General features: G+C 48.0%; 2 protein-coding genes across 4 annotated transcripts in view; one reads left to right on the forward strand and one right to left on the reverse strand.

Annotated features, from left to right (window-relative positions):
* The window catches only part of RASAL1 (RAS protein activator like 1), a 67,395-nt gene extending 53,808 nt beyond the window's left edge, over positions 1-13,587 (forward strand). For both annotated transcript variants that reach the window (XM_081841807.1, XM_081841808.1), the window contains exons 20-21: positions 3,703-3,767; positions 8,865-13,587. In XM_081841807.1, coding sequence (XP_081697933.1) covers positions 3,703-3,767; positions 8,865-9,001 — 202 coding nt within the window. In that variant the 3' untranslated portion in view covers positions 9,002-13,587. The remainder of the gene's footprint in view (positions 1-3,702; positions 3,768-8,864) is intronic.
* A 7,208-nt stretch (positions 13,588-20,795) lies between these two features.
* Positions 20,796-26,627, reverse strand: part of DTX1 (deltex E3 ubiquitin ligase 1) — a 51,198-nt gene continuing 45,366 nt past the window's right edge. For both annotated transcript variants that reach the window (XM_081841907.1, XM_081841908.1), the window contains exons 8-10: positions 25,953-26,114; positions 23,906-23,995; positions 20,796-21,870 (exon numbers count right to left, since the gene is read on the reverse strand). In XM_081841907.1, the coding sequence (XP_081698033.1) occupies positions 21,646-21,870; positions 23,906-23,995; positions 25,953-26,114 (477 nt within the window). In that variant the 3' untranslated portion in view covers positions 20,796-21,645. The remainder of the gene's footprint in view (positions 21,871-23,905; positions 23,996-25,952; positions 26,115-26,627) is intronic.

Consider the following 26,627-nt stretch of genomic DNA (forward strand, 5'->3'; position numbering starts at 1 on the left):
AGCTCCTGTTACTCGGTCCCTGCTCCTGCCAACCTAGCAGTTTGAAAGCACGAAGTGCAAGTAGATAAATAGGTACCGCTCCAGCGGGAAGGTAAACGGCATTTCCATGCGCTGCTCTGGTTTGCCAGAAGTGGCTTAGTCATGCTGGCCACATGACCCGGAAGCTGTACACCGGCTCCCTCGGCCAGTAAAGCGAGATGAGCGCTGCAACCCCAGTCGTCAGTGACTGGACCTGACGGTCAGGGGTCCCTTTACCTTTTAACCATTAATTTGAATGCATCTACAACTCAAAGAGCGCACAAACCAAGTAGGGGTGACGTAAGAGGATAGCTTAGTTGGTTAGACCGTGGTGCAAATAACGCCAAGGTTGCAGGTTCTATCCCTTTGTGGGACAGCTGCATATTCCTGCATTGCAGGGGGTTGGACTAGATGATCCTCAGGGTCCCTTCTAACTCTACAATTCTATGATTCTATGAAGGTGCCTTCCTGGTGCCAATAAACATGTCAGATATACCCTAAGGGAGCCAAAGTCAGGCATGCAATACCAGATGTCCCCACCAGAGGCCACCTCTTCATTAAGGAATTTCCCCTGCTATCAACATCAGCCGTTCTTCAATTTTCTAAGAGGAAGATGGGGCAATTTGGCTTTCAAAAATCAAAAGGTCAAGATCTCATCACAGATCACATAGGGGGCCTCAAGCCTGAGGAAAACATCACTGCACAATAGCAGAGCACATTCTTCGTACTAAGAAGGTTCCAAATTCAACCCAAAGCAGCTCCAGTTAAAAATGTCAGGGAGCCAAGCGATGGCTCAGTATTTGACCACCAAATGGTTCAAGATTTATTCGCTTACTGTTGGCTTTAGTGCACGAGATCTGATCCTGGACTAACCTTGGCTAGGGCTGTGTCAGCCTGCCAGTTTCAATCGTTCTGGATTTCTCGGACTGAAATTGCTATTGTTAATTTATTAATATATTAAGACGCGGGTGGCGCTGTGGGTTAAACCACAGAGCCTAGGGCTTGCAGATCAGTAGGTCGGTGGTTCGAATCCCCGTGACGGGGTGTGCTCCCGTTGCGCAGTCCCTGCTCCTGCCAACCTAGCAGTTCAAAAGCATGTCAAGTGCAAGTAGATAAATAGGTACCACTCCAGCGGGAAGGGAAACGGCATTTCTGTGCGCAGCTCTGGTTCACCAGAAGCAGCTTAGTCATGCTGGCCACATGACCCGGAAGCTGTACACCGGCTCCCTCGGCCAATAAAGCGAGATGAGCGCCGCAACCCCAGAGTCGTTTGCGACTGGACCTAATGGTCAGGGGTCCCTTTACCTTTACCTTTCAGGAATCTTTAAGTGACTTTATAAATTGTAAGAGCATGACATAAAATTGGGGTGGTGGTGGTGGGAATACATTACAGTAAATGCCATACATACAATAACCTATTGAAAAAGAAACAGAAAATTCATCATAATCCATGCCAAACACCTGGGACATCCAGCTAAGGGTGGCAGCCACACAATACACTGGACGCCCCAGGAGGGGAGAGGACTCTTGTGCTAAGGCCCTGCTTGTGGGCTTTTCACTGGGGCATCTGGCTGGCCACGCTGAGAGGTAGAGGTAAAGGACCCCTGGACGGTGAAGTCCAGTCAAAGGCGACTATGGAGTATGCCGCTCAGGCCGAGGGAGCTGGCATTTGTCCACAGACAGCTTTGCCAGTGGCCAGCAATGCCGGTGCTTTTTTTCTTTAAAAAATGTTTAGGGGTACTCTCATTTTGTCTCAAGAAAATCACAATTTTATAGTTCAAATGGGGAAAAATAAATACAGTGGTACCATGGTTCTCAAACGACTTGGTACTCAAACAACTTGGAAGCCAAACACTGCAAACCCAGAAGTAAGTGTTCCAGTTTGCGAACACTTTTTGGAAGCCGAAAGTGCTCCGTTTTGAGGGCCACGCTTCCATTTTGAGTGTTACGCTGAGGTTTGTCTGTTTTTGCTATTTATTTTGCGTTCTTGTTTTTGCGGCTTTTGTTTTGTTTTTGTGACTGTGTTGGAACCCAGTTCAGCTACGGATTGATTGTGTGACTGCAGTACACTGTTGATTGCTTTCATTTTATGGATCAGTGGTCTTGTTAGATAGTAAAATTCATGTTAAATTACTGCTTTAAGGGTTGTTTTTTAAAGTCCGGGATGGATTAATCCATTTTGCATTACTTCCAAATGGAAAACATGTCTTGGTTTTGGAATGCTTTGGTTTTGGAACGGGCTTTCAGAACGGATTAAGTTTGAGAACCAAGGTACCACTGTACAGTAAATGGACAAAAGTACAAAGATTCACAAAATATTTAGGGGTATGCGTACCCCTGCGTACCCCCCCTCTCCAGAAAACGCTGAGCATGGCTAAACCGCTATTGGTGCATGCTGGACCAGATGGGCCACTGGCCTCATCCAGAAGGTCTCTCCTTATGTCCCTATCTCCGTTTTAGCAAGAGATGGCAGGGATCCAACCTTTGGCATTGCAAACCATAATGCAAAGCTTGTGGTCATCTCTCCCCATGAAGTAACATCCCGCACCCTGTTAAGGGAGGAACATGAGCTGGGCTGTAGAATGAACGGCAATTTCCTCTGGTTCTCAAGTTTAATTACTTGTCTTGTCAATTCAAGTAAAAACTGTAATGGATAATCGGAGGGCCCGGGCCTTCAGGGCTATGAGTGATGGAGCTTTTGATTGCTGCTTCATTCTCCTGTTGTTGCGCCTGTTGTGACGTCGCTCCCATCTGAATGAGCCGCGTGATTGATAGCATCGATCTGCTAGAGAAGCGAGCGGAGCGGATGGCTTCCTGCCGCCAGATCTGATGGTTGGGCCTTCAGCACATTTCCCAATGCAAAATTGCAATAAAGAAATAGAGTATATATATTTTTCTTTTTAAATAAAAAGGGTTTCGTTTGTGTGAATGCCTTGTTCCTTTGCCTTAAAGTGAAGGTGGTTCTTAGAGTTGGTAACTTATTTCCCGTGAAAACAGAACTAGCATGATCCCCCCCAATTTTTAATATATTTTTTCACTTATTTATACAAAAAAAAAAAAAAATCAACTTAAATAAATCAGCTTAAATAAATAGACACTTGGGGCTTCTTTGGGGGCATAATTATTGCATGTTGGCTTGCTTTTCAAAGCCTGCAATTTAAAGATTGAAAATGCAGTCCTTTGCATGTTTTCTCAGAAGCCCCATTGCCTTCCATGATACTGGCTCCCTGGGAAGTGTAAATAGCAAGGAAGGGAACCTTGAGCTCAATAGTCAATTCATCTTCTCTTCATCTGATACTTGGCCACACCCCTTCACCAGGCCACACCCCTTACCAGCCCTGCCTTGTACCCTCCTTGAGTGTTCTTTGCCTGGCTGGAATGTGCCCTTGAACTCTGATGAAGCCTCTTGCTTGCCTGCATGGAGGGATGGAGATATCTGAATGTGCATAGAAACTAGCCTACTCTACACAGGTAAAATTTACATCCATTGCTCCACCCACTTTCCCCTCTGTCTCCACCCACCCCTGGCATGTGGCCCTCAGAAAGTTGCCCAGAATGGAATACGGTCCCCTGACTGAAGAAGCTTCCCTGCCTGTAGTGTATTGGGTTGCAGCCCTTGGGAGTTTGATTGCGCCGATCAATTAGCTTGCAGCCTTGTATCAAATTATTCCTGCCTTTCCCTAGGGAGAAATACCTGGAGTTTTCAAGCACGGGGGCCACACAGGAGCAAAGCAGCGGGGCCCAGAAAGGTAGGTCTCTATTCCTCTTCTGTTGTCAGAGATGTAAGTTGAGTCAGAAAACTGTAATTCTGCCTCCGAATCCAGGGTTAGACTTCCTGGCATTGTGATTATGCTTGGATGATGTGTGCGATGCGGCTCAGCCTGTGAGGCTTTCACGTTGCTCATTCTGGAACTACCTTCCACCCATCGCCATAGCGCCTGGATTTTGCTCGTTTCATCTCCTATGGTCATTACAAGAACTTTAAGCCCGAGTTTGCCTTTTTCCTCCTCCCTCCTCCTTCCTTTTTCCTTTTGGTCACAGCACTGGGGCTGACTTGCGACTCATCATCCTGAGGGCCTTTCTGGTTAAACAGCGTTGCTTAAAATCCTTTAAAATAAAATAATAAACAGTTCCCGTGACATTTTGGGGAGGGGTGTTGTCACTAAACGTTGCCAGCTTTTGTGTGAGCAAAAGTGGGGAAGTGGAATTTGATACCCTTATCAGATTTCATGTCTCTGTTTTTGCTGTTGCGCTCAGCATAGTGATTTAAAAAACTTGCTTTTAGAAGGTTCCTCTAGAGTGTTACGGCTAAAATCTGGGTGCGAGGCTGCTCTGCCACCCAGCTCATCGGACTAAGTCCGTGGGTCCCTGCGGAGGAAAATGAGCTCAGCCGGAGACAGGAGCAAGCAGCAGAAGATCCAAGTTTATTGCGCAACAGGTTCAAGGCGAGATTGAACAGTGAGAAAGGGGTGACATGAGTTTTTGAAACTCCCTCCATGTCCCAGAATACAGTGCAAAACACGTCATGAATACATTAAAGAGAGGTTTGGTTACACAGATTACATCATGAATATATTAAAGGGAAATAAAAAAATTCCTTCCAGTAGCACCTTAAAGACCAACTGAGTTAGTTCTAGGTATGAGCTTTCGTGTGCATGCACACTTCTTCAGATAAGTGTGCATGCACACGAAAGCTCATACCTAGAACTAACTCAGTTGGTCTTTAAGGTGCTACTGGAAGGAATTTTTTTATTTTGTTTTGACCATGGCAGACCAACACGGCTACCTATCTGTATATTAAAGGGAGGTTGGGTTACACAGATTAACATATGGAGGAGGGAGGGGGGAATATGCAGAGCTGGAGATATGCACAGATAAACACTTCCTGGGGATGAGAAAACAATGGTCTCAAATATGCATAGCCTGCCACCTGACATTGCCTGGAGGAAAGGCTGATCAGAGCGATTTGACAGGATTAGGGTCTTAACACCTTGCTTGAGGGATTATGCTGGACAGGGGAGGTGTGATGGAGTCCTAGAGAAATTGAGCAAACTGGCATGTTGATTTTCTATGAATTTTATAAATTTTAGTCCCTTTTGACATTGACAATTGGAAATAAATTGATATATTGCAGCGAAGAAGAAGGTGAAGAAGACATGCCCCCCCCTTCCGTATCAAGAGGAAGAGTGAGCGAGCCAGCAGCTGTTTCCAACATGGTGCCCTTGGGCACAGTGGCACTCTTCTGGTCTTCTCCTTATGCCTATGAGCCCCACCCCACTCCCTGCCCCCTTGGTCACAAACTAGTTAGCATAGTTACCTCCTCCCCCACCCCCTGAAAAAGCCCATAGAGCTGAAGGAGGAAGTTGGAAGAGGGACACTCTATCTCACTTCCTCCTTCAGCTCTGCGGGTTCCCACAGGCCTAAAAAGGTGGGCAGCTCCTTTGGGTAGAGGGTCTGATCCAATTGGTGTCCACCTGGCTGCCTCAGATGGAAGAGAGGAAGCAGTGAAACCTCCTCTGTCAGCATCCCTGGGACCCACTGCCATTTGGATGCTCCCCTCCCAGAGCAGCCTATGTCAGCAGCTCCAGGACCCAAATTCTGCTGATTTCCCTTTTCCTATTCCCTGTTGTATCCTGCCTGTTATGTAAAGCTGTGAGCTGCTTTGAGTAGCAGCAGGAAATGAGTAATAAGGATGCGAGTTGCTGGCAGGTCTCACTACCGCAGCCAGCTTTCTCTCTGCCTCTCTCTCCAACTGTCCTGGTTTGCCTCGGTGGTCCTCAACAGAAGATGTCTGGTGGTCATTGGTCATAGTGGTCATCACTATGCTTTAAACAAAGGCCTCCTAAATTTACTGCCTTCTCAGCCCACTAACAGTCATTAGAATCCTTAACTAAGAACAGCGGAGATCATACCAAGTGCAACTTAAGGGTTAACTCTGTGTTAGTCAACTAGCCAAGCCGGTGAGTGGAGGTGTTGCTTAGCAACGAGGCACTGACATGATCCTTGTTGAGGTAGCACATGCTCTGATTGACTGTGTAGTTCTGGGAGAGTTTTTCCAAGGGCTTCCATTTGGCTTCTTCCCAAGAAGAAGAGTGTTAGGAGACCCCTTACTTCTCTCACAGAACTACAATCCCCAGAGTCGTTTAACAAGGAATCGTTCTTCTCAAGGAACTCTGGGAATTGTAGTTCTGGGGGGGGGGGTGTCTCCTAACAACTCTCAGCACTCTCAACAAACTGCAGTTTGCTTCAGGATCTCCTTTCTCTGTAGATCTTTATGCTTGCAGCACCTCCCTCATGGGAAAGAATTGCCTCATGGTTTCAAGACCATTGTGCTACCAAGCAAAAAGAGGCACGCTGATGCACTCCCAGCAAATTCACCTTTCACTCCCCTCACAAAAGCTGCTGTTTGCCAGCCTTTTGTTGCCGGATCTTCTCTCCCCTTCCCCTTTGGGAAAGCCGAGTGATATCACAGCAGCTCGGCCAATCCGTGCTGTAGTGTGGGGCTCTGTTGTTTACGCTCTGTTGTGTGTCCAACTGACAAATTCTAAACTCTCAACTTAGCATTCCCTCGGTTTCCTGAAAGCTGGAAATTAAGGACCTTGGCCCTCCCCAGTGGGTCTCCCAGGTCCATGGGAATGATGAGGTCTCTTCCGCTCTGCCATCGCATGACAATGAGGGCTCTGTGCGTCCTTAATCAAGTGTGAACAATTCCATCTCCTGGATGGTTGACCAATGTTCAGGAGGCTGGAAAGCAAAGCGTCCTTGAGGTAGTAAGGAGGGACGAGGTGGTGGCCTCCAGATGAAAGTCTTGACGATGGGCCAATGGGATGGGGGCTTCTCTGAAGTTCAACAAGACTTGACAGTTCCTAGGAGAGCCCAGCAGGATGTAGCTCCTGTGCTGAGAACCGAAGCCACATAGGCCACTTCCCATCCCCGGTGGGCTCTTAGATGTGTCTTAGATGCATCTTCTGCATCTGAATCTACAGCGTCCTCAGTTGAATCTTGCATTTCACCGTTCTCTGTCCAGGTTCTGTCCATTTGGCCAGTCTCAGATTGACATATTGAAATATACTCGGAGTCGAGAGTGGATTTCATGCTCTTTATTCAGCTCATAGTGGTGAGGAGGAATGGAAGTTCCCCCAGAATGTCTGCTTTATATACATTATTTACACAATGGGCTCCACGTGATTGGCTATTTCTGGGATTCTCCTGTAGGCCAATCAGGTTATGGATTGACTTCCACCTGCAGCTGGATTGGGTGGCTGCTGTGGACCAATCAGACTGCGGCATTCTGAATCTGGATTGGGTGGCTGCTGTGGACCAATTCTGGATTGGGTGGCTGCTGTGGACCAATCAGACTGCGGCATTCTGAATTGGTCCTATTGTTCTAGGACCAATCAGACTGCTTCGTTTTGGATCCTATTCAACTCAGTACATAACACATATTGTGCCAGAGGATTGACTATTGCCAAGGGAGACTGGTCCACAAAGGTGAATGGGGCTCTGCCCCACCATAAAGACATAAGCAGGGCCTGCTGGATCAGCCAGGGGCTCATCTAGTCCAGCTTCCTGTTCTCACAGTGGCCACCAAAACCCCAAGCACAGGAGCCCTCTCATCCCTTGCGGTTCGCAGCACACTCCGTGTGTGGGATTTGTGGGACATCATTGCAGTGAAACCAACAATTCATGTTTTGCCAAATAGGCACATGAAGGGGCTGAGGCTCACAGAGCTTTTCTGTAAAATATGCTAGAGAGAACTCTGTGAGATCACTTCCTTTATCTGCCTTAGCAGGAAGCTGTGACACTACATACTTCCTTCCTGCCCAGGCAGTCTTCTCTTTCTTCATTGTGCTTTCATCCAAGCTGACCTTATAGGCATGTCTGAGCTCTGCAGCTCAGACACCATTTTTGAGCTTAACTTTTGTGACTTAGATAATAGTTATGAACCTGCCTTCATTTTTGCTACTGAAATGGCTGCTTCAAGAACTAGATTATGTAAGTAAATGCTACTTTTACATCTTCACAAAACAAGGCCCCGGGTTGGCTACTGTGGCAATGACCTGTTAGTGTCCGGATCCATCAGGACTCTGGAAGATTATTCATTCATTTGTTTAGAGCATAGGTACCCTGTTCCTCAGAGTGGCTTATGTGCAGTCAGAACAACCCTGCCCATGCAGGCTCACAACCACAACCACAACACGGCACACAAGGAAAAAGGGACAGGGAAGGAAGAGGAAAGTACGGTATATTAAAAAACCTCAGACACTGATTTCTAAATAGCTGTTCCTACAATGACCAGCAGATGGGACGCGGGTGGCGCTGTGGTTAAAACCTCAGTGCCTAGGACTTGCCGATCGCATGGTCGGCGGTTCGAATCCCCGCGGCGGGGTGCGCTCCCGTCGTTCGGTCCCAGCGCCTGCCAACCTAGCAGTTCGAAAGCACCCTCGGGTGCAAGTAGATAAATAGGGATCGCTTACCAGCGGGAAGGTAAACGCTGGCCACGTGACCCGGAAGTGTCTGCGGACAGCGCTGGCTCCCGGCCTATAGAGTGAGATGAGCGCAAAACCCTAGAGTCTGGCAAGACTGGCCTGTACAGGCAGGGGTACCTTTACCTTTACCTTACAATGACCAGCTGGTGCAATTCAGGGGCAGGAGGCGCCTGGTGGAGCTGATGAAACAAGACCTGTTTCCCACCTCTCCTGCCAAGGCAGCCTGGTGGAATGGCTGCCCTCTGTTGACAGGTGACGGGAGAGGACACCCGATGGAGCATATGTACCTCCAAGGCCGCAAATAATCTTCTGCATCTTCTCTCGCTTTCTCCTCCACTTCTCTGGCCCCACCCCCAGATGCAAGTGCTCGGAGGATGGCAGCCACTGCCCAACTCTTAGAAGTCATTCAGGATCTGCAGAAGGCCCACGATGACTTTGAGCGCCATGAAGAGGAAGCAAAGGCAGCAACTGACCTGGTGCCCCACCACCCTTAGGTGGGACACACGCACCCCATGTTTGTTCCGTATTGTAATGGTGTGTTTACATAAGTAAGGGGATCCATTGCCTGCCTTGCAAGTTGGATGGCTTTGGATGCAGAGTTGGGGCTTGGGAGGCAGAGTTGGGTTGGTTGTGGAGAGAGAGGGGGTTAGACAGACAGACAGACAGACAGACAGACAGACAGACAGAGGATGGACAAATGTCTTTGATCTCCTCCTAGCTGCACCCAGTCTACGCTCTATATCCAACATGGTGCCCTTCAGATGTTGGACTCCAACTCCCATCAGCTCCAGCCAGCATTGCCAATGGTCTGTGACAGTAGAAGTTGTAGTTCAACAGCATCTTGAGGGCACTTGCGTGAATCTGTGCCAGATGTACAAGTAATTCCTGAAGTGTCCTCTCTTGGATCACTTTCTCCTTACAAATGGGGCACACTTAGTCCCGTGGTTTTGTGGGGGGGGGGTGCATGTTACAAATCTGTAGAAGCACAGATTGTGGGCACAGCATCCTGGAAAAATTCAGCTGTTGGGTGTTTATAAAAGGGGTGAGGAATCTGTGGCCCTTATAGGTTGTTCGACTCCCGGTTCTAGTTGGCATGACCCATAGTGAGGGACGATGGGAGTTGGGACTCCAGTAACATTCCCCAATCCTTATTTTAAAAGAACAAGTTTCTATCCCTTAGGGTTAGGCTTGAAAGCCCACAGACAATGGCCACCAAAACCGTAGAAGTCAAGGAGGTGTCTCGCTGCATCTCACTTTTGGTGGGCACGTAGCTGATTTGCAATAAATTGTAGAAAATTAATTTTAGAAAAGCACATCGGAGAATATGTTCTGTGGGAATAGGGGATATTGTGGCCATTTTGTATAACTGAGATCGCAGAATCTATTCCCGGCTCAGAATTGGCAGTTTCTTTCGTAGCACAGGAGGCAGGTTCCTTGTCCCCAGTGTGTGCCCCCCTTGTTGGTGTGCAACTCTGCCCCACTGTGGATTGGGGCCATGCCCCAGCAATTTGCCACGGTGCTAGGAGCAGTGTGTGTGTAATACAACAATGGTGGGGTCCTCCTGATCACATCTCCTGGTTTCTTTGCCAAACTCTTGCAGTGCAAGAAAGTTTCTCCTGCTGCAGGTGTGCCTCTTCCTCACCCTGTTAAAGCTTTTGTGGAAACTGTGAACGTTCAGCCTGTGATTCCCCAGCGCCTGTATAACATATGTTAGTTTAGCATTGAGTGCCCCTTTGCATTTGATCACACGGTTGCAGCAAGCAAACAGCCCAGGACTGTCAGTTTGAAAACAGCAAGAACTCCTTTGATCCGGTGGATTCAGAACAAGCTAGTTGGTGTACAGCCAAACACAGTCTTTCAAACGCCGTGATGTCTTGTTAGATAAAGGATTCAGCCTTAAATAACTTAAGCACTCTGTTGGAGAATCTGAGATTCAGAAAGGGATGGGCGGTCCTTTGGAGTGAATGGGGCACAGCCCTGCCAGACTCAGTCTGCCCTTGGCAAGCCTCCTACCTCCCTGGCTTCTTACTTACACCCAGTCCAGGGAAAGGTGTTGGCTGCCACCGGTTATCCCTTGCAAGACTTAACAGGGAGGAGGATGTGGACAAAGTTATAATTAAACTGCTTTGCCTGTCATTGGCTCTGGCGCCACCTACTGTTGGACCTCCAATGCCAAGGGGCACTGGCTGCCACTGCTTGGAATATATGGGAAATGAAAACAGCACTACCTGTCCCCCCACAAAGAGAGCGGTGCGCAGATTACAAAATGCAGTTAACTAACCCTATTTCCTGTGGTGGCAGCTGGTTCTGGGAGGCCAGGGAACACCTTGAGACACAGAGATTTCTTTGCACTGTTTTAGAAGAGATCTTCTTTTCCTCTCTGGGCTCTGTCCGGTGTTTCTGCCCACGAGCCCAAGTTTTTAAAGTTGCACAGCAATTCAACACAGCAGTTGCACTAGCCCAAACTCTCTGGGCAACAGACCGCACAATCTTTTGTGCAGCAAACACCTTCATCTGTCTCTTGCGCAGCAACGGGCCCACGAAGCAAAATGTTTCATTACCAGAACAAGCTAAGTGACGAACTCAGGGCAGATTCCACATCATGCATTTAAAGTGCATCCACTACTGATGGAAAGCGTGTGACTTCCCTTGCAGAATCCTGGGAACTGAAGTTTGTGAAGGGCGCTGGGAAATACAGCACTTTCAAACCATTAAACATTACAGTATGAATCTGCCCTTAGTGGTATCTTGGATACAACCCTCTCATTTTTTTGTTACTCCCCTCCATTTCTTTTTTTTCCCTTTTCTGCTAGTTTAGCAACTTCGGAAGTTGTCCCATACGGAATCAGGCCATTGGTCCATCTGGCTCAGTATTGTCAACACAGGCTGGCAGCAGCTCTCCAGGGTTTCAGACAGGGGATTTCTCCCACCCCTACCTAGAGATGCTAGGGATTGAATCTGGGACCTTCTGCACTCAAAGAGGATGAGCTCCAGCCCCCTGATAGCTTGATTCAACCCAAATCTCACTGAAAACCTGCCTATTCAACTGTTTTTTTTGTCCCCCACCTTCTCCAAGGCTGGAGAGAAACGTCTCTGTGTTTTGAGGGCAGCGATGGCGGCCCTCCCACCGCTCTGAAAACATTACGCCTGTTTTTACTGTAAATGCAGGCAGATGTGACTCACACAGGGGCAGTCTAGTGAAAGGACCAGAAATAGGTTTCCCCCCAGGGAGCTGAGGGCAGGCTTAGGACAGGCCACCGGAAGCAGGTGTTTGCTTGCACTAGGGGAGCCATCAGGCAGGACATTATATTTGCAATGTGGCACATGGCTCACACAGCCCCTCCTTGCTGCTGGAGTGATATTTGGGTCAGTGGGGAGTGGGGAAGGCTGTCCGACCAGGCTCCTGGCTTGCTGGGAGTGCAGAGAGATAATAGCTTCACGAACCACGTTTCTGAGTGCAGCAAAAGCCACAAAGCCCAGCTCCCCAGGGAAGCCTTGCCAAAAGCTGATGGCACAGCAGCACTAAATGGCCCCATAAATCATGGCTTGCACCAAAGCATCTGTGGCACAGTCTCCCTTGGGTGGGTGGGGAATCTTTAAGCCCTGAGAGATGATTTCCCCTTTTTCCTGCTTCCCGAACAGAAGAAGATCTCCTAGGAACCTCTGGGCATTTCTTATCCAGTCCAGAACCTAAGGAGAACCTGCCGGATCAGGCCACCTGGTCCAGCTTCCTGTTCTCATAGTGGCCAACCAAATGCCCAAATTGGGGGACTGGTGAACATGATCTGAGCACAAGAGCCATCTCTTCTCCTGTGGTTTCCAGCAACTTTCAACTAGCCAGCTGTGGTTGTGTTGTTTAGAGAACAAGCCAGCAAGCTATGACAAGGCCTTCTAAGTCTTCAACTCTGGGTCCTGCACCCTTCCCCTCTAACAAGAGAGGCCACCAGGGACCCAAATGTGTGCTGCCATGGCAAAAAGCACAAAGCTTGCTTGTCACGTGGTTCCCCCAACCGTTGAGCCCAGAGAGGGAAACCTGGGTTCCACACCCTATCACTCTCAAACCCCCCCAAGTCCCTTTTCCCCAGGGATTTACAGAAGTCCCAGTTTCTGATTGATCCCAGAATGTTCCACTTTTCCTTAGGATGCCCCTATTTTCACTGGAGAAATGTTGGAGGTTATGGAGTTATGTGACCCCCCCCCCCAACCAAAAGAGATAAGTAACTATACAATCTTTAGAAGACATCTGAAGGCAGCCATGTATAAGGGGTGTTTTAAAATGTTTAATGTTTTATTATGTTTTTATATATGTTGGAAGCTGCCCAGAGTGGCTGGGGCAACTCAGTCAGATGGGTGGGGTATGAACAATAAAGTTGTTGTTGCTGTTTGTTGTTGTTATGGGATAGGACATCCCTATTTTTATCAGAGAAATATTGGTAGTTGCGCACTCTGTGCTGGGAAGATGATGGACCTTGAACTGGTCAATCAGCCTGGCCTACCTCACAGGGCTGCTGTGAGGATTAAAAAGAGGGGAGAGGCCCATGTACATTACCCTGAACTCCTTAGAAGAAGAGAAGACTGTAAATGTGAATAAATGACAATGTAGTATTTGCCCCTTTTCCTTTCCAGCATTGGTGGTCTAGCACCCTCAAGCAGCTGCTGGGGTCCAGGTAACTCATGAGGGCTTGCCGAAGCTATTTTTTGTCTCTCTCATCTGCCTATTCCCTTGGCTGCAGACTAATGGCAGCAGTGGTTAGGGAGCTCGCCGCCATTTTGTATTTTCCAACAATGCCCTGGGCACCCAATGTAGCATCCCTCCAGAGCACTGCATCATGGGGGAATTTAAATGGCGGGTAGCTTCTCAGCTGTTGTCATGACGCAAGCCCATAGGGACAGTGGGGAGGCGATATCATGAGGGAGGGACTTCACCCCCTTTTGCTGGGGGCTCCATCAAACCTGGAGCTGGCTCTGTCACACATGAGCAAATTTGAACGTCAGATTTTACCACTGGAAAGCTGGTTGAACTGCTGGGATCTTGACACCCAAGGCAGCCAAAATTTAATTAAATGTCGTTTTGAATGTATGGAGTCAGTGCCTCCTTTTTAAACAAACAAACAATCATATTTATAAATAACTGAACTATATTGAAGTTTTTTATTATCTGTTTCTAAATGTTGTTGCTCTCTGAGCCTCTGGGGAGTGTTTAAAACTGTCCGTTTCAAATTAAAAATGGGGAAAGGAGGTGTGTGTGTGTGTGTGTTTCAAATCCACATCTGCACCAGCCCTCTCAGTCACAGGGGCAAGGCAGTGCACTTGCTTCCTAGCTCACCCCTTCTCCCAGACTGCCTCGCAGTGTCCCACCACCATGATCCAGGGTCTAGGTCATCTTCTATGTCACCCCTGAGGAACTCCAGGGCAAGCAGCGCCCACATCTCTTCCTCACCCAGCCACTCCCCGACAGTTAACATGCGCCGAACATAGCCAAGGTGCTTTCGGTTGGAGAGGAAAGAATGCAACACAGAGATAGCATTTGGATTCCACATTTACTGCATAAATTTGTAAAGACATCAACACATGCTGAGCATGAACAGAGAAAGACACCAAGGAAATTACAAAGCCCTTTGGGATCTCCAGACAGGAACCTCAACTGACCATGCCATTGACATGGCAACTTTCCTCCCCGCCGCCCAGCAGCCCCACCCAGAGTTAGACATGCTCAGAAATGCAACCTCTCTCACCTGTCCCATGTGAGGCTGTTGGGACTTGACTCTCCTCCACCCAATAACCCAGCAGTGGAGAACCAGTGGCCCTCCAGATGCTGTCAGTACTACAACTCCCATCATCCTTGAGCATCAACCATGCTGGCTGGGACTGGTGGGTGTTGGGAGTCGTTGACAGGGCCATAGATCCTCCATGCCCCTGCTATTACTGTGCTTCAGGTCATATGTGCATTCAAACCATAGGACACAGTGGCGAATCTCAGACTTAGGGATCAGATGAGAACCTCCAGACAGACCTTTCTGTCGGGCCCTTGGGACTCTCCACAGGTCACACCCCCTTTCCCAGCCACACCCTTCTCAATAAGCCACACCCCCTTTCCCAGCCACACCCCTTCTCCACAGGCCACACCCCTCACCAGCCCTGCTCCCCCCCACCCCTGGGCAAGTGGTTTTGCCAGGCTGAAAAGCATCCTTGAACTCATAGAATCATAGAAGGGAGCCCCGAAAATCATCTAGTCCCCTGGAGCACCGGAATATGCTGCTGTTCTGGACAGGGATCGAACCTGTGATGTTGGCATCATCAGCACCATGCTGTAACTAACTGAGCTATGTGATCTGTGGGAAGAACTGGGACTCTGGTGATGCTCATTTGGATGAAGGGAGGATCAAGAATAAGCCTGCATAAACTGGGCTTGTAATGAGGAGTTCTGTGTCACTCAGTGAGCTTGCTCACTCCTCCGTTGACAGGTTCAGTAGTGAGGCTGGCGCACATTTTTGTGCAGTTTGATAAGTAGCAGAAGAAGTCTTTCAGGCTGGCATAGGAGCAAGCGTCCTTTGCATGGGTGCCTTCTGGTCTCTGCTGGTTTAGAAGACAACACTGTCACTGCTTCCGGCAACAAACTGGATCCTAACCATTAAGGAAGCAGGGAGAAGAGAGGAACAGTACAGAGGAGTTTCTTACCCTTTTCACCTGGCATAAGGAGCATCACACAGATGCCAGTTCCAAGGAGATGTACTCCTGATAGGGACGTGGCCTGGATGCCCTTCCAATCTAGCCGTGGGCATGTGTGGTTTTGTCTAGGGAAGTTGTGGTGGCACAGTGGGAGGAGAAAGGCACTTGGCACATCCTTAGAAACTCTTGCAAGCAAGGCTCAAGCTCTTGCTATTAGCCAAGAAAAGGAGGGTTGAGGAGAAATAACATAATGCTAAATAAACTCTGGTTCATATACGCTCAAGACCCCAATACCTCATGCAACAACTCTTCCCGTACGAACCAACCTGGCACCATCATCTGAGGTCTCCCTAGCCACGCCTCCTTCCAAGGCCACACCCCTTGCCTCCAGGCCACACCTCCCATGAGCCCTGCTCTGATCCCTACTTTTGCCCGCAATGTGTCCCCAGGAATTCTGATCATGCTTCTTGCTTGCCTGGAGGGTGTGGGTGTGTGGGATTGATTTATGGGATGTTCTCCCCAGGGAGACTCACCTGGTGCTGACTCTAAAGTACTCCTGGCACCGGGCAAAGACTTTTCCTGTTCTCCTGGGCATCTGATGGTGACTTTTTATCCTCGCTGCCCTGGGATTATTTCAGCCAGATGTTTTAGTATGATCATTTTGATGTTGTGCAGCGTCGATGCTTGGGAATTGACGGAGGACCACTTTTTAGTGCTCATCTTGTTTTAACATACATTGTACCTTTTCTCCATTTGCGAGTCACCTTGAGACTTCAATAATAACAGTAATAACAATAATATAATCATCAAGCCATACTGATTCTCATACACCAAATGAGACCAGCTGGGTCAAGGTGGGGGGTTGTCACAGCGCCGGAGGCGGCAATTTTGACGTGGAGTGGAATAATCACTCCAGGTGCACAGCCCAGCAGGAGCAGCAAAAGAACAGCAGAGAAAACTGCGCTGAGTTGTGTGTGTGTGTGTGTGTGTGTGTGTGTGTTTAAAGATGCAGCCCAAATGTCTGAGTTGCAACTAGGGATGTTGGAAAATTCCGACGGAAATGAAGAAGGAATTTGATTATGTTTGCTTTTTGGTCCTGTATCCAGAACGGAAAACAGTCAACTGGCTGTTGTTGCCTTCATTTTGTAAATGATACATAATTGATTATACCCCACCCCACAAAAAAATGCATTAAGTTCCCCCTGCATTCAAATGAATGTGGTAGAACAATGTAATAACAATGTAATTAATGCAACTGATTACTTAAATTGTCTCAGGTTACATGATTTTTGCTACAGACGACAGTGAGGTGAATAATGTATCTTTGAGAAGAAAATGAACTGCAGCAGAACGGAAACAGCCTTGCCTCCAATGAACAGAGGATGAAATGGTTTCTTGCCCCAGACTTGCCCCTATGCTTTCTTGCCCCAGACTGGCAAATGGGGAGTAAATTCTGGGAATCTCCCTTTCAGGGATTGACAAATCTGTCCATTTTGTTTGTTTTTTCTTGGTTTCTCGTTTTTCCAGTTGTTAAGTCTAGCCTCCACAATCTGCATCCTAGAATCATAGGGTTGAAAGGGATGCCCGATGGCAATCTACTCCACCCACCCCTGCAATGCAGGAATCACTTCTAAGGAATCCTTGACAGATGGCCATTCAACCTCTGTTTAAACTACCCCCCCCCCGAAGGAGAGTCCACTATCTTCAGAGGGAGTACATTCTATGGTCAGGTGGCTCTTATCATCAGAAAGGCCTTACTAACCTTCAGTCAGAATCTGGTAACTGGAGTTGACTGGTTCAGGTCCTACAATCTGGAGCAGGGGAAAAAACGCTTGCTCCATCTTCCATGTGACAGCCCTTCAGATATCTGAAAATGGCTCTCATTTCACCTCTCAGTCTTCTCTTCTCCTGCCTAAACATACCTAGCTCCCTCATCACAGTTTGAAAAAAATCCCTCATGGAATTCCATCTGAATTTTAGTGCATGTTTCTCCTAATGGACACATTCTTTGCAAGCCACGTCCCCCAGTTTAAAGCATTCTTGTACTCCATTTTCACAAATATATGCCTTTTTACCAAGGGTGGATCTACACACAGGGGGAAAAAGCTATAAAAAGTAAGAAATTAAATTGTTATATCAGAAGAAAAGAAAAACGCTATGGAAAATGGCTTAGAAATATTTTTTTGCTCTCTGGCGCCCTCTGGTGCTGCATGTTTATAATGCATTCAAAACGCTGTTTCTTGGCTAATGTAGCTGAGTCCCAACACTGATAGCTGGACAATCAAACTTACTACATCAGCCTTGGCCAACCTGGAGTCATTCAGGTGTTTGGACTCCTATTCCCATCAGCCCCACCCTCTTGAAGTACAACCCCCATCAGCCCCTGGCATCTTATGGCCATGTTGGGTTGGGGTTGATGAAAACTGTAGCACACAACTTCTGGAGGGCGCAGGTTGGGGAAGGATGTGTTGCCTAATGAAATCAAGCCCCCCTTCCTTCTCTCCCAGAGGTGAGAGATAACTTTGGCAGGATTTCAATGCAAAAAGGTGGATCCGTTCCCTGCTGATTTTATCACTGCAGCAGAAACCTGCCTTTGCAAAAAGGGGAAATAATATTTTTTTATAAAACCAAAACGCCAGCCGCTGTTCCCTCTTCCTTGTCTTTCAACAAAGGGCAGGCATGAGTTATGAGCACCAGGAATGTGAAATGAGTTTAGAGGGAGATGGGCACGCACTGTGCCTGGGCAAACTCCAGACAGCAGGGACGTTACTCTCTGCAAACGATGGAGCGTATGGGTGAATCCAGCCCTGAAGGGCATGTCGTCTGCTTCCCATTCCTGCTGGATCTGCAGAAAGAGCAGTTAAGTTGGGGGACTTGGGTATGGGGTGGTGGAGGGGCCTGAGTGGTATTTGGAGGGTGGGGCAAGGAGAAGGGGCACCGGCCACAATTCTCCCTTCTGTGCATCAGATACCTTAAGATCCTGTATGCGAGAGGATCGCTGTGCTGTTAAGCACTGTCCTAAGGGATGCAGGTGGCGCTGTGGGTTAAACCACAGAGCCTAGGACTTGCCAATCGAAAGGTCGGTGGTTCGAATCCCCGCGATGGGGTGAGCTCCCGTTGCTTGGTCCCTGCTCCTGCCAACCTAGCAGTTCGAAAGCACGTCAAAGTCCAAGTAGATAAATAGATACCGCTCTGGTGGGAAGGTAAACGGCGTTTCCGTGCGCTGCTCTGGTTTTCCAGAAGCGGCTTAGTCATGCTGGCCACATGACCCGGAAGCTGTACGCCGGCTCCCTCGGCCAATAAAACGAGATGAGCGCCGCAACCCCAGAGTCGTCCGCAACTGGACCTAAGGGGTCAGGGGTCCCTTTACCTTTACCTTTAAGGCTGGTGTGGGGAACATCAGGCCAAATCTGGCCCACCATAGAACCAGAGAATTTCAGAGTTGGAAGGGACTCTGAAGATCATCAACCACCTGCAATGCAGGAATAAGTAGCTGTCTCATACAGGGATCGAACCTGCAACCTCGGAGTTATCAGCACCACGCTCTAACCAATGAGCTATCCAGGCTGTCTCGCCCTCTGGACTCTTCCTAGGCCACACCACTCACTGGCCCTGATTCACATACCGCCCTGGATGCCTTTCCCTGGCTGGGAACATGCCCCTGAACCGATTGTGCATCTTGCCTCCTCCTTGGAGGATAGAGAAGGGTGTATGCAGAAACTAGCCTCTTGCCTCTGGTCCTACCCAACACATGGCCCCTGGCAGGCTTCCCTGAAAGGAATGTGGCCCTCAGTCTGAAATAGATTCCCCCACCCATGTCTTAATGGTGGCAGGGAGTGAGGATGAGAAGGCAGCTTCTCTCCTCAATGACTTGGGGAGGCTGGAGAAGCCAGAGCTGCCCACAGTTCTCCTTTCTGCTGGTCATATTAAGGCAACAGGAGGCTAGCAGCTCGAGGGCGTGGTAGGAACTGTGGGGACTGTCCAGGCAAGGCTCAACACTTGAGGGCTGCTGGTCAAGCCAGGCGCACCCAAGACTGTGCAGAGGTGGATCCTGGAAGAGGAACAGTAAATTTGGGAGAAGGCAGCCATCCGAGTGGCTTGCCTCCTGTGGGAGCAAGTCCCCCAGTCTGTAAAGAAGTCAATTCATCTGTCCTAAATACAGTGGTACCTCGGGTTAAGTACTTAATTCGTTCCGGAGGTCCGTTCTTAACCTGAAACTGTTCTTAACCTGAAGCACCACTTTAGCTATTCCAACATTCAGCTTCACCCCCTCCCTTCCACATCATGCCGTGAACACCTATCAAATCCCTGCACAACCTCACTTTTTTATAAACTCAAAAAACCTCCATTTTGCAATCTTAGGAAGGTTTTGTGTTTGTGTGTGTGTGTCGGTAACTATCTCTTCTGATTAAAGCAACATTTTAAAAAATTGCTGGACTAATGCGGGGCCATCACTGACGAGTGACTGTTGATAGCCTTTACCCTCCATTATTTTGTCTAATCCCCTTCTAAAGCTGTCCAAGATGGCGGGCTGCGTAATCTCCTGTGGCAGCTAATTCCAGAGTTTTTACCAACATTCTGCCTCATTGGCTGGCCCTGGGTTCTAGTATTATGAGAGAGCGAGGAAAGCCTTCTTTCAATTCATTCCCCCCCACAGAATACATTGTTTTATACACCTCTGCCATATTCCCTTTCCCCCCTCTCTGAGAGTAAGGCCAATGTGCCCAAATCAGAATCTAATCTGAAGTGCAGGACTCCCTCTTTGCCCTTGCAAAGACCTTCCTAAGACCATAAGAAATGCCTTCTAGATCAGACCAGAGGGGTCCCCACTAGTCTAGCATCCTCTTCTCACCAGATGCCTGTAGGAAACCAGAAAGGATCCAAGCACAAGAGGCCTCTCCTTCCCCCTGTGGTTTCCAGCAACTCTTAGGGGGACGCGGTATCCCATAGCATGGATTGAGAGTAACAGGGCCAGCCCTAACCTTAGGCACAGGGAGCCACCTGCCTTAGTCAGCAAATGCTGTAGTGGGCGGGGTGGAGAGCAGCAGCAGCAAGCTCTTAGAAATACAGAGCGCTACATGGCCTCATCTCCAAACCAACTTCACTGTCCCATCGCCAGTGCTGAAATCAGATCCAGTTGAAAGGAAAAGCCTGCTGGATCCGGCCAGTGGCCTAATCTAGTCCAGCATCCTGTTCTCACAGGAGCCAACCAGATGTCTGTGGGAAACCAGCAAGCAGGATTCGAACACAATCCCGTGGTTTCCAGCAACTGGGATTCAGAAACATTGCTGGGAGGCCAAGGCAGCCGAAGGAACATGAGATGCGAAGACCCAGCTGGAGAGGTGAAGGCCAGCAGAGCGAGATCGAGAGGGTTTTGCCCTAAATGCTAGCGGACAGTTGATGGAACAGGAGGCGGCATCATCTCATCCTTTGCTTTAGGCAGTAAACTCTCCAGGGGCTGGCTGTAAAGACCAGCGTGCTTGTGTGTGTAAGGCAATTTGCAAAGCTGAGGTGGGGAACACTGCCGTGCCCGTCATTAAGATGTCACACCTCTCTTTGGCCATCCCAGGTCCTACACAGCGCAGACCCGCAGAAATGAACAAACCGGGCTAACTTAGGTCCATTGATTTCAATGGGTTTACTCTGAGTAGGGCTTAGGTGGATACAACAACCCATAGCTTCCCAAGCCAGAATTCCTTCCTACTGCCTCCTGGCAAAGTGGCAAAGGCCTCACAAAGGCAAAATGAGTCACCAATGCAGGAAGCACCAAGAGTTTTCCCGGGAAAGGGCGGGCAGGAGGACCAACGCTTCCACACTTGGCTTCATATATCTCCTCTATTACATATGATATCCTGTTACAGAGCGGCGGATATGTAATATAGGATAGTGTAATGTGCAAACACATTCAGGACAAGAGGAATATTGCAGACTGCCAAGAATATATAGGGGTTTGTGTTATGTATGTATATATCATATATAAAAGAAAAAAGGAGAGCAGATTGCTTCAGTTGCTCACTTGCGCAGTTTTGGGTGGTCTTCCTCCAGTGGGGAAACTTGGGAACGATCTAGACAGTCCTTGGTCCTGGAGGGAGCGGACCGCCTTGTGGTTTCCTTTGGCCATGTCTGGCATCGCTGTGTGGAGATCGTCCATAGTCAAGGCAGCAGAAGCAACATGGCATGTGAAGGCCTGGCTGAAGATCTGACTGGAGAAGTGAAGACCAAGAACATGAGAAGAAGTGAAGACCCGGCTGAAGACCCAAGCTGAAGACCCAGGTTGGAGAGGTGAAGACTGGCAACATGAGAGGTCTTGAAGACCAGGCTTATCCCGATATGCTGGTTGAGAGCTGATCAACAGAGACACGCACACACGCACACACACGGACGGACGGACGGACTCAGGCAGTGTTCGTGCTTCCACGCAACGCCCATGGCAAAAGTGTGGTTGGGAAAGAGCAGCTGTGATGCCTCTTCAGTCCTTCAGGTTGGCTTCCAAGACCCCCTGGGCCATCAGTTCCGCTAGGACGTTGTCCAGGTAGTTTGGGTCGGGGTAGCCGTGGCCAGTGAGGTTGGACCCAAATTCGGTCTTGTGGTGGATCTCGTTCCACACCACCGTGTCGGATTCGCCTGTCGTGTTGGATGTCCCAATGGTGAAGATCAGCCGGCGTTCCCAGGCCACAATCAGGAGTTTCAAGACCTGCAACGTAAGAAGCTGACTTACTTAAAACTGAGCCAAACCATGGCAGACCAAGCTGATAGAATATGCAGAAATAGCAAGACTGAAGGGAAAGATCAGAAACCAGGAAGTTAAAAGACTGGAATACAGTGGTACCTCTAGATGCGAATGGGATCCGTTCCATTTGCGTCCTGAGTAGAACGTAACATGCGACTGTGCGTCTGCGCGTCTCGTGTTTCGCCGCTTCCACCCATTCGTGTGACATCATTTTGAGCATCTGCGCATGCGGCGAAACCCGGAAGTAACACGCTCCATTACTTCCGGGTCGCCGAGGAGCATAATCTGAAAACGCTCAACCTGAAGCATATTTAACCCGAGGTATTACTGTAACTTTCTAACATACCGTACTTTTCTGTCTATAAGATGCTCCATGTATAAGACGACCCCTATTTTGGGGGACTCAATTTTAAGAAAATGGGGGGAGATTGCACAGAGCTGTTGAGCTTTCTTTTTTTAGTAGAGGATTGCTCAGAGGTGTTGAGCTTTTTTGGGGGGGGGGGATTACCCAGGGTTGTTGAGCTTTTTTTGAGGAGGAATTGCCAAAAATCTCTCACCAACACACATCGCAAAACCTGCCTCCTCTCTGTCCCATCGCCAGCAGAATGTGCCAACCACCCATTGACACAGCAACCAATAACATGCACAATAGCAGCTGACAGCCACACCAGCAGCTAATCAAATGTCCACCCTATGCACTACCCATGTAAAAGACGACCCCCAGTTTTTAGCATGATTTTTAAAGAAAAAAACATAGTCTTATATACGGAAAAGTACGGTATTTGAGAAACCACTGTAAACAGTTGAAATCATTGGCAGGAATAGAATGACACTTGTAAAGTAACATGAATTTAGGATACAGTGGTACCTCTGGTTAAGTACTTAATTCGTTCTGGAGGTCCGTTCTTAACCTGAAACTGTTCTTAACCTGAAGCACCACTTTAGCTAATGGGGCCTCCCGCTGCTGCCGTGCCGCCGGAGCACGATTTCTGTTCTCATCCTGAAGCAAAGTTCTTAACCCGAGGTACTATTTCTGGGTTAGCGGAGCCTGTAACCTGAAGCATCTTAAACCTGAAGTGTATGTAACCTGAGGTACCACTGTACTATGATTATACAATAGACAGATTACAGTAAAAGATGCAGGAATAATAAATAAAGAATAAATAAATCAACTGAGTCAAACCAGGGCTTTGAGTGCAGTTCCGATACCGTTTTCCGGAGCCCACAAACAAGAACTCCTGGCACTGAGCCAGCCCGGCATGAACCAGCTCCCAAACCAATGACTCTTCTCTTTTGTCCCTTGCGTACATCCCAACCCTGACACGGCAGAGGCTGGAAAAAAGCGCTGAGTCAGGCCATTGGTAGATCTAGCTCAGCACTGTCTACTCTGAGCAACAGCGGCTCTCCAGGGTTTCAGACAGGAGTTTCTCCCAGCCCTACCTGGCGATACCAGGGATTGAACCTGGGACGTTCTGCATACGAAGCAGGTGCCCAACTACTATTTCACAGGCAGGGAATAAAAACCCAGATAGAAAACAAGAGGCAGCCCACCCAGAAAATGATCGGTGTAGCTAGCTCAAGGCCAAACTATTGCCTGACACTAAAAGCATCACTCAAAGTTGCAGGCATCCTTTCCACCACCTTTATGCACTAGCTGGATCGGGGGCCCTGCACACCAGTGCCTTTTCAACCATTTCCTGCTGTCCTAAGAGCACAGCTTTGGAACAAAGATCTATGACTCGGCTGGTTTCAAAATGAGGTACCCTGAGGATCCTGACCTTTTAAAACAAAATGGGCAAGCACCTAGTCCTCATGGCTTCAGAAATGGGCTTTGAAAAGCAGAGGCAGGTTTTTGGGCTTTGGCCCCAAAGGGGTCTTGAAGAAGCAAAATGCCAGAAACTCAGCGCTCGGCTAAGTTGGATTTCGAGGGGAAGCTTGGAAATGTTCTCCTCTGTACTGAAGGCCCCACCCAGAGCCCATGGGAAATTCAGCTGCCTACCTTTCTGCCTTTCTCGTTGTCAGGAAGGTAGCAGTGGCGAGGGAAGCCTCTTGCAGTAAACTTCTTCCCAGGGTTTGGATGCTCGGGACCCTGGTGAAGCAAGAGGTCTCAGTTACATGTTGCGCCAGCAAAAGTCACGGGGCAAGGGCAACACGGTTTTCTTTTTTTTAATTATTATTAATATTTATTAAAGTTTCATAAATATTACAAAAATGAAAAAGAAAAAGAAAATAAGAAAAATACAAAATACAGAAAAATAAAAACAATTAAAAACATTTCAATCTTTCTATGTCTTGTCTTTCATTTACTTGTTTCCCTGACCTCCTCACACCTCCCTTTTTTGTATTCTAATTCAATTAGCAGTTTCAGCAAATCCTTTCCATTTTTGCTTTTTTGTCTTAATAATTTATCTTAATATATTGTAACTTTACATTCTCACCTATTCATAATCCAATTTTACCTAATTCTATAACATTACTGCTAAAACCACATAACTTCATTCCCGCATCCTTCTAACATTCCTTAATTTAACAGTGTTTCTGTAAGTAGTCTTTGAATTTCTTCCAATCTTCTTCTACCGACTCATCTCCCTGGTCTTGGATTCTGCCAGGGAAACACGGTTTTCCTGCCCCTGGGTATATTGTGAAAAGTTCATTAATTATACCGTATTGGCCCAAATATAAGCCGCACTCCCCGCTCCCCAAATTCTGACTGTGAAAAGTTAAAGTGCGGCTTAAATTTGCGGCCTTACAAAAATGGGCTTTTAAGATATCACTGCTGAAACAGACATACGGTAAAACAGAACGGGTGTGAATGCCTGTGGAATTTTAAGGAAGCGGCTTATATTCGGGTATTGTCTCTCCCCCCCTTGAATTTTAAAGGTGTGGCTTATATTCGGGTACGGCTTATATTCGGGCTGATATGGTGTGTGTGTGTGTGTGTGTGTGTGTGTGTGTGTGTGTAAGTTGCCTAGAAATATTTTGTATTTTGCAACTCACAAATCAAACACTGGGTTACTGCAATGCACTCTATGTGGCACTTCCCTTGCATTTGATCTGTAACAGGCATAGGCAAACTCAGCCCTCCAGATGTTTTGGGACTACAACTCCTATCATCCCTGACCACTGGTCATGTTAGTTAGGGATGATGGGAATTGTAGTCCCAAAACATCTGGAGGGCCGAAGCTGCAATTAGTGCAGAATGCTGCAGCACAATTGCTATCAACACAGCGATCTGCCAGTTTGCTACTGGGTCAAGCTCAAAGTGTACCTCTTAGTATATAAAGCACTTAACAACTTGGGACCAGTTTACCTGCAAAATCGCCTCAATCCATAGATGCTTACTCGACTGCTTTGATCGGCGGAAGTACCACCATTATAGCTACCACATAGTACCTGTTTGGCATTTGTAAGAACTTGGTCTTTTAGTGTGGCAGCACCTACATACACTTTGGAACTCCCTGCCTCTTGATACCAGGCAGGTGCCTCCACTGTACTTTTATCAGCACCTGCTAAAAACATTTTTTGTGTAGACAAGCCTGCCCTGATGTTTAGAAAGCTCATGTGAGTTTCTGTCTGCTTTTAGTCTATTGTTATTTTAACTTTTCAAACATCTTAAATTATTGTCGTTGATAGTTTTTATTGTTTTATCTTTTCTGTAAACTGCTTTGAGGTTGTGGGGTTAAAAAAAATCAAGCAGCATATAAATTTAATGAAATAAGTAAGTACAGTGGTACCTCGGGTTCAGAACTTAATTCGTTCTGGAGGTCCATTCTTAATCTGAAACTGTTCTTAACCTGAGGTGCCACTTTAGCTAATGGGGCCTCCCGCTGCCACCGCCACGCGATTTCTGTACTCATCCTGAGGTAAAGTTCTTAACCCGAGCTACTATATCTGGGTTAGCGGAGTCTGTAACCTGAAGCGTCTGTAACCTGAAGCATCTGTAACCTGAAGCGTCTGTAATCCGAGGTACCACTGTAGATAAATAAGAACCAACAACCACAACCTTTCCTCTCCCTTTCTCTTTCTCTCTTCCCCATCCCTCTCACCTGGATCCCTGCAGGAATGTCATACACGATGCGGATGGTTTTGCAGTCTACGTAGCCAGGGAGCGAGTGTGGAATAATGTGGAACTCCATCTTCCCAGGGGGCTGAGTCCCGGTCTTCTCCCCATAGATGGCCTTGCAAGTGGGGCATTGCAGACTGCCATCCTGCCAGGCAAAAGGAAGACAGGGTGGGAGAAGAAAGAGGAACAGGCAGATGTAGAAGAAGCTCATTCTTCAGGTTGCTTTTTTAGCCATGGACTTCAAGGCGCTTAAAACTCTCTACATTTACCATTCTTCTGACAGGCAGAAATTCAGCAGGTGGGGAGGATGTGAGTCATTGAAATTAATGTGCATTGCTAAGTAAAGGTAAAGGGACCCCTGACCATTTGGTCCAGTTGTGACCGACTCTGGGGTTGCGGCGCTCATCTCGCTTTATTGGCTGAGGGAGCCGGCATACAGCTTCCGGGTCATGTGGCCAGCATGACTAAGCCGCTTCTGGTGAACCAGAGCAGTGCACGGAAATGCCGTTTACCTTCCCGCCAGAGCGGTACCTATTTATCTACTTGCACTTTCATGTGCTTTTGAACTGCTTAGGTGGGCAGGAGCTGGGACCGAGCAACAGGAGCTCACCCCGTCGTGGGGATTTGAACCGCTGACCTTCTCATCAGCAAGTCCTAG

This window comes from Podarcis erhardii, assembly GCF_964252035.2.
Source record: "Podarcis erhardii genome assembly, chromosome: 15".
NCBI classification, from domain to species: Eukaryota; Metazoa; Chordata; class Lepidosauria; order Squamata; family Lacertidae; genus Podarcis; species Podarcis erhardii.